Source organism: Saimiri boliviensis, chromosome 20 (genome assembly GCF_048565385.1).
Source record: "Saimiri boliviensis isolate mSaiBol1 chromosome 20, mSaiBol1.pri, whole genome shotgun sequence".
NCBI classification, from domain to species: Eukaryota; Metazoa; Chordata; class Mammalia; order Primates; family Cebidae; genus Saimiri; species Saimiri boliviensis.
Genome location: NC_133468.1, coordinates 10393356 through 10406405, shown reverse-complemented (window position 1 = coordinate 10406405; position 13050 = coordinate 10393356). Strand labels below are relative to the sequence as shown.

The 13050-nt window shown below is 52.4% G+C and overlaps 1 protein-coding gene across 1 annotated transcript; it reads right to left on the bottom strand.

Annotated features, from left to right (window-relative positions):
• Positions 1-282: 282 nt before the first annotated feature.
• On the bottom strand, positions 283-11623 carry STC2 (stanniocalcin 2). The gene is made up of 4 exons (XM_003936138.4): positions 11073-11623; positions 8897-9039; positions 6313-6524; positions 283-1480 (listed from the first exon to the last, which is right to left on the bottom strand). Exons 1-4 carry the CDS (start codon positions 11221-11223, stop codon positions 1078-1080), a joined length of 909 nt encoding a protein of 302 aa, XP_003936187.3. The 5' UTR covers positions 11224-11623; the 3' UTR covers positions 283-1077.
• Positions 11624-13050: the final 1427 nt, after the last annotated feature.

Below are 13050 nucleotides of genomic sequence, written 5' to 3'. Positions count from 1 at the left end.
GAGTCGCCAGGACGCAGCTTTACCAATCTTGGCTGAGGGTCAAGATGCGATAACAAAATCCTAAGGGAAATTTGTTAAATGTACTCCCCATGTGTGCATTTTCCTCTGGGCGTAAAGTTTCCCCCAAGTGGGCAGGAGTCCATGTCAGGCAGTCAGATGTATTGCTATGTCGCTGTTTGATAGCTTTTAAAATAGAACTTAAAAAAAAAAAAAAATCAGCCTCAAAGGATGGGCTGGTTTTTAAAAAAATCCCCTTTGAGCTGGTTTTAATGACCCAGTTGCTTTGTTTGAAAGCCATTTATTTAGATGACAGATATGTAGATATAACTGGACAAATAAAAAAGTGAAATGGAGATTTGAAGCAGTGGTAAAAATATAAACTCACAGGGGCCGCTCCCTTGGACAGTGTGCCCCCGCCCCCAGCCCAGACAGAACAATGGCTCAGAAATTACACAGAGAAATGACACTCCTCCCACCCCTCCCCCCGCTGCCACCAAGAGCTCTGAACCGCAAGGTCCCATGCAAGAAACTTAATTTCAGTTTGGCACCAAGCACCCCCTCGGCCCCTGCCTCCTCTCCACCCTTGTCTTGCATTCGAAGCGATATTTATTTTTACATTCACTCCTGTCCTGGAATCCAGCCGCTCTGACTTCCGTGGAGACAGCACCAGAGGCTGCTGCACCACCAGCTTTGGGGCGGGGCCCAGCACCCACTGTGTGGTCCAGCCCCGGGGGTCCTGCCTTACCCTGCCCCTCCCGGTTCACCTCCCCCACTACAGAGCAGCCACCACCCACTTGCTCCACAGATGGAAAGAAGACAAAGATACAAGGATAACGCGGGCGCGCTCCCTTGAGTATGTGTAAGTGCAGAATTCACCAGGCACCCCCGAGACCCCGCGGCCCCAGGGGTCTCCATCTCACCTGTCCGTTCCGAGAACACACACCTCCATGAAGTCTACAGTCCCCACAGAATCCTGCATATGACATCCCCCCTCTCTAATGGTAAATGTTTTGGAATGTCCATAGATAAGAAAATGGACGGCGCAGAGGAAAGATTTCGTCGCCAGGCCCTTACGTTTCACCTCCGGATATCAGAATACTCGGACTGTTCATCCTCCCACTCGCTGCTTCCGGAAGGTCCCTGGGCCCCAAGGCCCCCGACTCTACTCCGAGCATGGGGGTTTGGGTGGCTCTTGCTACCTCGCTCACCCTTGGCACCTCGGCCGGTCTCCCTACTGCTGGCTTCTGGGAGATGATGTCCTACTTCCCCGTGGTGGGTCCTGGAGAGCTTGGCTGTGTCCACCTGGGGCTGGCGTTCGGGGGGCTCCGTGGGGCGCCTCTGGATGGCCGAGGTGCAGAAGCTCAAGATGGAGCATAGGCTTCCCCAGTTGTGCTCACACTGAGCCTGCACGCTGTGGGTGATGGCCTCCTTCACCTCCTCCCCACAGGTCAGCAGCAAGTTCACGAGGTCCAGGTAGGGCCTAAAGATTGAAAGGAGAGAGAGAGAGAGAGAGAGAGAGAGAGAGAGAGAGAGAGAGAGAGAGAGACTGGGAATGGAGCAGGTCCTGAACACAGAAGGCAGAGGCGATGCCGGGAAAGAGGCATGGCCAATACTTGGTTTGGGTTTGGTGGAAGATCTCTCTCAAAGGACTTCAAGCCTTTTCTCACTTTCTATAAAGTCCTGGGTGGCCACTGTGTTCCAGGCTCATAGGTGCATAGGGTAAGAGCTTAGGGCTTGGGATGAGAGCTTAGGACTTTAAAAGGAAGAGTATCTAGGGAAGGTGAGGACTCTAGGCAGCTCTATGAATAATGACAGGAGGGCAGGAGAGCTCTGGGTGGGTTTAGGCTACACTAACTAGGTGAGTTTCAGTTAGAGTGGAGATGGCTCTGGGGTCCAGTGGAATCCTAATTAGGCAAGTATCGCAGGGCCTTATGTAGACTCTCAAACAGGGGATTCTTTTTGGTAGGGAAGGGGAAGCCAGGAAGGTTTAGGGCCATGTGCCTTCTATGAGAAGCTCCTAAGAAACCATTTTCCCCATGTCTGTGTTTGCCTGGGGTTTAGGCTCACGATGAAGATGGGTGTTTTTGGAAGTTATTGGATGCATTTCCTCTGCATCTGGAGGAGTCTGGAAGAGCTGAAGTGGGAGGTAGGAAGACCACCTTCCTGGGACGTCATTGCCCATACATTTCCTCTCTCAGTAGCAGAGGCTGGGGAGTGGGTGTGGCCATCTATGCATCTTTATTCTTTCAGTCTGAGCTTCCTTGGATTTGGAGGTGCAGGCTGGTGGTCAGGGTCCCCTGTGTTTGTGCGACGAACATACTTAGTTCTGGAGGGCAGAGCCAGTTGCTCAGGCCATTCTGGTTGTCTTGGGTTGTTCTTTAGGGAAACTGCTGGAAGAAATGATTCTGGGGGTGGACAAGGTGTGCAGAAGGCAGGAGCAGTGTGCATCTGCTTTTTATATTTACAGGCCCAGCTGGTAAGGAGTGTCCACAGCAACGGGTCACTCATTGAGCTTTTTTTTTTTTTTTTTTTTTAACCTTTCACTGGTTTTTAAACCGCCCCCCACCAAAGGGGGTATCGAATGTTTCATGTGGCTAACCAGCATTCCTAGTCAGTCCTCACTGGCAAAGTTTCTGATCTATCTGACCTCGAGCATTGCAGCTCTGGGCCATCGCCCTGAGCAGGGAAGTCACCCTGGAATGTGAAGTCATTCATATCAAGGAGCAATCTGATTTGTCCTCCTTAAGCCTGGACCACCAGGGAGGCTGTGTTACAGCCCATAACCCTTTCTTTGCAAGTTGGCAGTTGTTGCTATGTGGATAGAACAGATTGTGGTTTGAGATGTGGGCAGTTGTTTACTGCAGTTTTATGAATTAGTCCTCAAGTTGAAATTGACTGAACTGTCCTCACTTCATGGAAGCAAAAAAAAAAAAAAAAAGAGTGGGGAGAAGGTGGCTTTTGGAAGCTTCTGGGCTTCAGGGCCCAGGGCTCGGCTGAGAACAGAGCAGAGAGGAGGAATGTTCTGCCTGATAGAGATCAAGCTGCTTTTCAGGGCCCGCTTGATGACTTTGGAGTCAGCAAGTCTGTGCATGGCGGCTGAGCAAAGGGCTTTCAGCCCTCTAAGGCAGGCTCCTGACAGCGCAAGACACTGTCTCCTTGGCTTGTCCAGAGGTGAGAACGCAGGAGGCGAATGCTCCGTGCCTGTTTGTTTCCTTCTGTTTCGTGAAAACTAGAACCTGCCTCTGGAGCTCGAGTTCACTGAGTGTGTCTGCTAAAGCGGCAGCAGGATTTTAGCACCTGACTGTGCCTGCCGCAGCGCCAGGGCTAGGCGAGCACACTGCAGGGCTGAGTTTCTGTCTTTCTGAGATACTAACTGGATTGGATGCTGTCTTCAAGCTCCTTTCCCCAGAGTAAGGGGAAAGCTGTCTTGGGAATATACAGACAGGGGCCTCTCTTTTGCCTCCTCGGCCAGGGAGTTCTGTCTGCCAGGTGAGCCCTCAGAAGCCCAACGCCGATCTGGATCCGAGAAGGCTGGATGAGCCTACGCTCTCCTCTGCCCTCGGCCCTTTCTCAGGAGGAGGAAGCCGTGAACTTCGGGGAGGGGTGTGTGTGCCGAACCGAGTTCATCTAAGCTGTGTTCTGAGCTGGCATGGTGCCTTCTCAGGCTGCAAACTCAGCCCGTGTCTAATGACAAAGTCTAGCTCATTCAACTGGGTGTCAGCAAGGCTAAAGGATTTAAAAAAATACTTGGAGGGGGGTGTGCCTGGAGGCTGCCAGCACCCATCGACACAGCGAGTGGGGGCCGGGGGCAAGGCAGGCCGGCTGCAGCTAGGGGGAAACAGATGCTGTGCGGAAAGTGGGGCAGGCAGGAAGGGGCGAGGGGAGCAGGGAGGAAGAGCTTGAAAAGAGCAGCATTAAGTGGGGCTGAGTGTTCTGGTGTGGTCGGGGTTGGGTTGAAGAATGGGGGTGGTGCAGATTCTGGGGTGACTGTGATTTCCTCTTCTCTAAAATGAAAAGCAAGTTCTGGAGGTTCGCTCCTTTTTTTTTTAAACCAATGCCACACATTCAGAAATGGCCTTCTTGATATCTGGGGACCGATAGCATAGTTTAAATCAGTTAAGATGGCTGGAGGAAAAAAAACCCTAAAAAACAGACAGTTCAGCCAGAAGTACAAGCTGATGCACAGCCCATGGCTTCAGAAGGAAAGGTAATGGGCGTTTGTGGGAAGTGGGAGTTAGGGAAGATCCCTGCCTAGAGATGCTGACTTAGTGGGAAGCCAGAGGACCAGCATGTGACCAGGCTTCTTACTCCGGAGCAGGCTGGGGAGGGGGTCATGGGCTCATTCTGAATGGTGTGGGAAGCCCATGGCCCAAAGGGCCATATTCCCAAGAAAGAGACACTAGAACTCACAGGGGTTTACCTCCTTCTTAAATTAAGGGGAGGGGGTGGGACTTCAAACCTTCAGTTTTCCCAAAGAATACTCTTCTCCAAGAAAGATAGTCTTCCTGTGCTCCAGGCGTGCATTATAGCCTTATAAACTAGGAATGGGCCCCATCACCCATCCAGTCCTGAGGCCAGCAGACTCTCTAATGGGAGACAGGCCTGGAGGCGAGTGAAGCTCATGGCGTTTCCTAGCCATGGGGCACTTACCTCTTCCACAGGCACCTGAAGGAAGGGAATTCTAGAGTATTCTCCTTGTGTAATGGGGATATATTTGATAAAAGGACAAGAAGCCCACCACACGTGGGGAGCTGTGAGCCCTTTCAGGTCTAGCAGGGAGGGGATAGGCCAGGAGCAGCTTTGAAGTCTATTCCTGACAACTGGCTTCAGCCATGTATACCAGCAATTCCAAAGCTTAAAAGCAGGAATCAAACCTTGTGCCAGTTCTCTAATCTCTTAGCTTCACTTTCCTCCTTTTGGGCATAGTGATTTCTGTCTGGTAGCATCTTTGGGAAAGATACATGAGATAACCCAGGTAAGTGCCCTGGCCAAGGGCCTAGCACATTCGAAAACATGACAACTATCATTGTTGGTGATACTGTGGTTGCTATTGCTCATTTACAAGTATTTGAAGAATAAAAAGTATTTTATAAGGTATTAGCGTAACTCAAGGAAAATGCAACATTGTTTTGCTTTTGGCAAGAGCTTCCTGCAGTTTCGCCTGCACCACGGGTGTTGCAAGATGCCTATGACTTATAACCAAGTGGAGAGTGACAGGAGGTGGTTGCTGTCCTCTGTCATCTAAGTACTGTTGGTATTGGTAGGGACATAGCTGGAAGAAGGTTGTGGCACAGTCTGAGCAAGAGTTCATACAGTTAAACTGATTTGGCTCAATGTGTCACCATGGAGAGACCAACAGTGCCATTAAACTGGTAATGACTTATACTGAACTGGCTTGGTGAGTGGCTTTCTGCTCTGTGTCTCTGAGGAAAGAACCATCATCAATATTTAAAAAAAAAATCTGTGTACCAATGTGCTTTACCATGCTGTAAAATTTAGGATCCTCTAGCTGGGATATTTTGTAAGGAATGAGATGCATCCTGAATTAGTCATTGAATTTCAAGTCTTCAAATAAGTAAGTTCACATTTCCTTGTTTTGGCATGAAAGTATTCAGCTGATTAAAGTTTTTGGCATTTGTTTTGCATTTTCTCTGAGAGGGCACCAATGTGTTAGAGAAGGTGAACCAAACTTTCTAAGGGAAAGGAAAGTTAAGGAGGCAGGAAAAACATCGATAGCTCTGCTTTTGGCATTTAAGATTATAGGTTCTGGAGCCAGACTGCTTGGGTCCCAAGCCTGGCTTTGCTTGTCGCTAGCTGTGTGAGCTTTGCCTTAGTGAGTCTCAGTTTTCTCATCTGTCAAATGGAGGTGACAAGGGCTGTGGTGAGGATCAAGTGAAAAGGTCACAAGGAGCTCTTAGCGCAGGGCCCGGCACTTAGTAAATAATCAACAGATCTTATTAGCAATCTGCTGTCTGTAAGGACACTTCTACAGCTACTCAAAATAGTCAGAGAATAGTGGGTTCTTGGCTAAGGGGAAGATGAAGAGCATTTTCGAATTGACACATTTCATGCTTAGTAAAATGATTTCCCATTTCTGTTGCTTGTGATTTTGAGACTGATGAGAGCATTCTCTTTTTCTGAAAGCCTGCAGGAAAGGAGCCTTCTAGGAGTGTAGCTTTCTGAAGTAAATGGAAGCCTTCTCCATTTGTCGGGCATTCAGCCTCTAGAAGCAACGTGGCTCTCCTCCCATAAACATTGCCGACTTTGCTGGGCAGCCCCTCCACCCCGGGCCCTCTGCGGGGTGGTACTTACTCCTGCAGCAGCATGTCCTTGAAATGGATCATCTCCACTATCACCTGGGTGTTCTCCTGGGCCACCGTGCACAGATCGTGCTTGAGGTAGCATTCCCGCTGCAACTGCAACACCATTTCCCGGATGGCCGGGCACTTCCGGCTTATGCAGCCGAACCTGTGCCGCAGAGCGTGGGCCTTACATTTCAAGACGTCTTTGATGAATGACTTGCCCTGAGAACACACAGGCCGGGGAAGGGAGAGAGGGGCAGAGAGCAGGAGTCCTCGTTACATGCTTGGACATTTAAGCCCTTTCTGAGCTTACACAGGATATTTCTGACATCGAAACCCCAAGGCTCCACCTGAGATGGATGTCCTCCCAGGTGGCAGGCAATGCCACATCAGAAGGCGTGCCCAGAGTGACAGGACAGCTCCAGCACTTGGCAGCAAGGGACGTGCGTTCTGTAGACTAACACCTCTCCCTCCTTCCTCCCCTGTTACTCTGTGACTTTCCCTCCAACTGGGCTTCCATGGGTATAGGTCCCTCAAGTAGCTCCATGTTGGTTCAGTGTCAACTTTTCTGGAACACAAAGGGAATGTGGCCAGACACAAATTCATAAATCCTTCACGGTTCTCAGAGAGCAGTTTTCCCTAAGAGGAAGGTGCCTACTTGTCCAAATCTCACACTTTTCCTTTATCCCTTGACTCCAGGAGCAACACCGAGATTGAGTGCTGAGTGTGTCTCCCTTTCTGCCTTTGCCCCTCCCTTGGACCCAAATCCATACCCTTGTCTCCTCCCACCTTACCAGGAAGAGTGTTCCTTTCCTTTTTGAAAATGACTCTACTCCTTTAAACTGTTCGGATTATTGCCTCTAAAAGGCTGGCCTGGCACCCTGCCTGGCAGCATCTGGAGTCTGAACTGCCGCACTGGGGGCCCCTCCCCCACGCTCCCTGCCTCTGAGTGGCGAAGGCAGCCAGGCATACATCTGGCCTGCATTTCTCTTTCCTGGCAACCCCGTTTGATTGTGCTTACCCTAGAAAGGAGACAGCTGTTGGGGGTGTGAGGGGAGCTTGGTGCTGCTCCCTTATCAACCTCCCACAGCCTGTAGGCATTGTGGGATGCCTATTCAGGAATCCCCGCACCCCACATTACTATAGAAACGAGCTGTTGCCGGAGAGGTCACCCCTCTGTTTTTAGACAGGCTTGGAAGTCACCGAGTTGAGAAAGTAAACGGGTTTAGGTTGGAAGCGGGAAGCCAGCCAGCACATTGATTTTGGTTCTCTTCTTTAGCAGCCATAGAAATGTCTACAGACAGCATCTGATCTCTGAAAAACCATGTGGCCCAGGCACCCTCTCCATGGCTCCCTCTCTTTTGACTCTCCAGCCAGAGCCAAACGGAATGGAGGGCAGGGTGTGCCCGTTTATTAAGCAGTTATGTGCTGAGCATCGACTTGAAAGGGATGCCTCTAACTTGAGAATATATTCCTGTTGGTTGAGAAAGAAAAGGAAGATTAATTTCTGCGAGGGCTGTAGCCATCTGTGCTTGGTATTCTTCCCTGACATCCTGTGGGATTGCCCTTAAATACACGTCTTTCCTCCGGATTTCCTATTACGTTTCCTAATTCCCGTTAATCCAGAATGATGCTTTATTAGGGAGCCTGGAGGAATTCAAAGTGCTACCTCTGTCCTTCCCTGGTTTCAGTTTCTTCTCTTGCCACTGCACACCCTCTGCAGTGCAGGCTGCTGGCCCCATCATCGCCTCCCCTCCTGGTTCCCAGACACTGCTTGGTCAGGCTCACTAACTGATGGCCACCCTTTCCAATAAACTGGGGGAGAGAGGTTTCTGAGACATAGTAACAGGGCATTTCCACAGGGCATATAAGCGGCCAGGGAGAACACGAAGAAGGTGAGCCTGATGCCATGCCACTATCATCTACAAATGTATTTAAGTTGTCAGCACTGGAGCCATAGGTGGCTTGTTGTGTTCCTACCTTGCCCTGACCATCAACTTGGCGTTCCCCTTGGGACTCTGGGATGACTGAAGTGGGTCAGGCCTTGACTATATTTATTAGATAGAGCAAAAGGAAAGTGTGGAATTGAAGGACTCAGTCAGGGTTTTGACCTATCAGCTTTGAAGAGAAGGATCTGCTGCTCCGGAGGAACGGAAGTCTGCTCTTTTGGAGGTCCTGAGTTATTTGGGTTGCCTGCACACATACCACATGATGAATTTTCACACACGTTTGTCTTATTTTCCTAGTAGGTGAAAATGGCTTTTGAAATGTATGATTGGGTGTTCCTGCCCCTGCACCTCATGCCACGGACTTTCGAGATGAAGTTCTTGGTGGCCAGACACAGCATGTCCCCTTCTAAGGTGTTTATCATTTATTATGACGTTGGTCTCCAGTCCACCCTGCCTGTGTAGACACAGCTTATGAGTGCAGAAGGGAGACACTGGCATAATGTTTTATACCTAGACTGTCACTTGCAAGCACTGAAACGCACCGCAAGGAATAGCAAAGGAAGTTAGTTAACAAGGCTTTCTAATGAACATTTCAATCATGCATGCCTACCCCAAATAATCTTCATGCTTCGGATGGATTTTTACCTGGGCATCGAATTTTCCAGCGTTGTGAAGAAAAGTCATGCAAATTCCGTGTAAGCCCCGAATCTCACAAGAGTTGTTCTCGAAACATTCAAACATGCCACACCCCACATCGCCAGCTTTGACCAAACAGTGCTGGATCTGCGCTGAAAGGAAAATCACATACAGATAATATACAAAACTCTGACCCATGCTGGACAATGCAGAGAGGTCATTTGAAATAAAAATGAGTAACAACTAAAGGAAAATTTAAGGAGGACAAAAGAGTTGGTAATGATGATTTCAGGACCGGGGAAACAAAATTTCATCCTTTAATCTACTCATGAAAAATGTCTCTGTTTGTAAATATTTGTAGGAAGGAGCCAAAAAATTACAAAAATTGTAACCAGAAGGTTGGTCTGAGCATTCCTCCTTTTCATCCTTTCCATTTTATTAAAGTATATGTGGGAACACTCAGTTTGAGAGCAAAATATATTTCAGCTTTTTAAACCCACAGACAAAAATAAAATTTAAGTTGAAGACTGTCCATCAATGAAGTACCCTTCTCTACTTGATCTGCAGAAGTTGCTGCTATTAAATCACAGCCATTTCCTTCCTGACACCCAAGTGACAGCGTCCAAAAAGCAGTTTCTATTCAGCTTTATGATTCAACACCTAAAAATCAAAACAGAATTCCTATTAAGGCAGTGCCTCCCAACCCTTAGCATTAAAATACCAGCTAGGGAAGCTGCGGTTGGCAAGCAGGCTCAGGAGTGGAGTTAGACGGGGGCTAGCCTTTAGAAACACCACTATCCACGGTTGCAGGCTCCTTTTAATTAGGCATAAGGGTGAGATATCACCCAATCCCCTAGAATTCCCACAGCCTGGGAGCTGGCAGCTCTTCTTCACCAAATGTGGCCCCCATTCCTCTCTCCGAAAGGACAGACGGAGGGAGTTAACTGTCAGGCTGCAGCATGCAAAGCCTCTTTCTTCCCTCCCCACTACCCAAGTCTCTGATTTAAACCAACCACAAAATTACATCAGCAAAATATTTTTTGGAAGAAGGGCGGGGTGGGAGCAGATAATCCGCATTCAGATTAAATCTAGGGAGAGAATGAGGGGCGTGTATTGCTGAGGGTCACCAACCCCCGATAATCACGGTCAGTTCTCAGAAGAAGCGCCAGAGGAGCGAGAGGGTGGGAGAGGGTCTCCGGGTGGTGGGGGTGCCGGCCCCAGCACGTGGAGGTGGCAGGCTCTGGAAGACCCTTCGCGGCGCCGGGGCAGGACCGCGCAGTGCCGCGATTCACTCACTTGGGGCATCCCTAATGGGCACTCGTGCTTTCCTGCTCGTGCGGTGAGCGCACGCAAGCCGAAGCCGCAGCGATCGCACGGCTCCCCAAAGTCGGGGGAGGGGGTCGTGGAGCGAAGGAGCTATTGGCAGATTTTCTTTCTCTTTCCGAGCTGGGAAACGGTCCAGCCCCGTGCCCTGCACGCCTGGCTCTGCTTTGCAGCTTGCGGGTGAGCCAAGAGCCTGTTTAGCAGAGGAAGCGCACAGTTCGGGTCGTGTCACCATTTCTTGGCTTGCTGACCTGGCTAGGAGCTGGGGATGGCGGCAGCACAGTGGAGGTACGGTTTGCGCCCCCCGCCCCCACGCTCCCTTCCGAAAGCAGTGCCCCCGGGAGGAGGCGGGGAAGTTCACAATGCCAGCTGTCTCGCCCGCAAAGTTTGTGATGTCCGGCAGTTTTTGAGGAGTGGGAAGACGCGGCGCTCTTACTGAGGCGGGCCGGCTGGGAAGAGAAGTTCTCCGGGTGCAGGCGCAGCCCAGCTCCGGGGACCCTCTGTGCCTCCCGCGTGCCGGCCGGGATGAAGCACGCTTTGCACCGGACCCGGGACTCGGGGGCGGGGGCTGGCGCTGGCAGCGTCAGACGCTGCCTCATTTCCCCTCGACCCTGGGGAGGGCAGCAACAAGCCCTGCCCCAGCCATTTCATCACCCTGCTAGCACGTGCAGATTCCGGGCGCTCGGAACCCAGCGCGGACCTCGCCTTGCCTCGCGCTTCCCTTAGCACTTCCCGTGCCATCCCAAGAGTTTGCGTGGCCCTGGGTGGGCGCCTGGCTCCGGGCAAAACGCCTGGGGCGCGCCGCGTGGCTGCACGGTGTACTCTCCCAGCAGCTCCGGGCTGCAGGGGCGCGTGCACTTACCTGTATTCTGCAGGGACAGGCGGCCCTTCTGCTGAGAGCTTCTGTCTTGGGGTCCTTGGAGTGGGTTGGTGGCGTCGGTTCCTTGCGCCGGGTCAAAGGTGGCCAACACAAAAACCAGGGTCACGAACTGGCGCAGCCGCTCGGCACACATGGTTCTTGATATTACCCTTCCACCGGGAGACCTGGATCCTTTGTGCTCCGCTCCTCTTCTTCCTCCTTCCCCGCTACCCCTCCTTCTCCCCCTCTTCCTCTTTGCTCGCGGTTTCCCTCCTCCTCGCGGCTGCAGCTCGGATAGAGGTTACCCAGCGCCCTCCAGTAGCACTCGGGAGAGCATGTGACCAGGCCGTTAGCAGCGCCGCGAATGCCCGGCAATGGCAGGGATGGTGCCTCAAATATCCCTGGAAGCTCTGGTTTCACTTGAATGAAGGAGTCGAGCAGGTGTTGTCCCGGCGGCTGGACCAATCCGAGACCCCGGTCCTTTTGACAACACGGCCGGGAGGCGGGGCCTGCGCCCAACTACTACAGGAGGAAGCCGAGCTCCGCCGGGAGCGCCTGACAAAGTTGCCGACCTGGCGGCGGTCACGCTTCTTGGGTGTGTGTGTGTGTGTGTGTGTGTGTGTGTGTGTGTGTGTGCGAGCGCGGCCGGAGATGCGTGCGCGTGTGCAGGAACTCCAGGGCAATGGCCGAACGGGCTGCAGAATACAAAAGCTAATCCCAGCTCCAGCTGCAGCTAAAGGGGGACGGTCTGCGCTAGGACAGTGCCCCTGGTTCGCGTGACACCCGCATCGGGTTGGGAAAGTTTCCTTTCTCCGCCGTTTGAAATTCAGTGTGATTCCCAGTCCAGAGGACTTGATAGATTGAAGCAATTTCCTGGGCACAGTGATGCTGTGGGCCAAATGAGCACACATGGGAATTCCCGGCCTTGTGACAATTTTCATTAAAAAGAACCCCACCATTGAAGACAGGAGCAAAAGCACTGATACAGTCTTTGGTGAGAGCAACTGCCCGGTCTTCCCGCTTGGGAGGGCCGTGCAACACCTGGAGTGTGGTTTCTCGTCCTTCCCCTAATCCCGATCCTATTCCAGGCTGGGCTGCAGGGATCCAGGTGACAGTCGGGACTTGCATCATTTCCAGGAGGGTGGCAGGGAGGCCCAAGGCAGCCCTGAGTCAGCCCGCCGCGGAGCTTCGCCTGCCCGGGAGGCCAGAGCTTGAAAGGCAACTTTACGCGTCTCCAAACACACTCCTGCATTTTCTCAAAGCGCTGCCGGCTACCCAGCTCGGGGTTCCCTTTTACTCTCCAGTCATTGGACGGAAGTGGTGAGAACAAAAGCAAAGACAAAAAAGCTAAATCCAGGGAAATTACCTCCATCTCCTTCCTTTTATTGTTCGACCCCCTCCCCAAGAACCGCCAGCTCGGGATAGCCCAGGCTACTTTCTCCCCCGGCCCGCGGAGGGAAGGAGAAAGTTGGGCGCATCGTGCAGCGCTTCTTCCCCTGCTGTGTGTGTACGTGTGCACGCTCACGTCTCCCCCGCGCCGGGGCCGGGGACAGGAACTGCTCTCAGCCCGGTCACCCCACGGCGCTGCTCGGGGGGCTCGCAGGGCTAGGGGAGGGCAGGGACTCGAGCGCCGCGACGGAGCGCCCCCGGGCACACACCGGCGTTGGTGCTCAGTCGCCCCTCCCCCGCGTCCCCACCCTCCTCCAGGAGAGCTGGTGAGCCGGGGTACCAGCTCTCGATCCCCCACCCCCGCCCCGCGCCCCGCCCGCGCCCTCTGCGGTAATGCGCCTGGGAAGTTTCATCACCCACTGCCCAGGCGACGCGGCCTCGGGTCTCCGCAGCGGGGAGCACTGCCAGCCTGGTTGGGGCCGCCAGGTGTGACACGGCTGGGGGAGGGGGTGCGGAGACTTGCCGCGGGCAGGTTATCTTTTGGCTGCCGCTTGACTTCCAAAGCTTCCCTTCCCTGGGTCCTGGCGGAGGC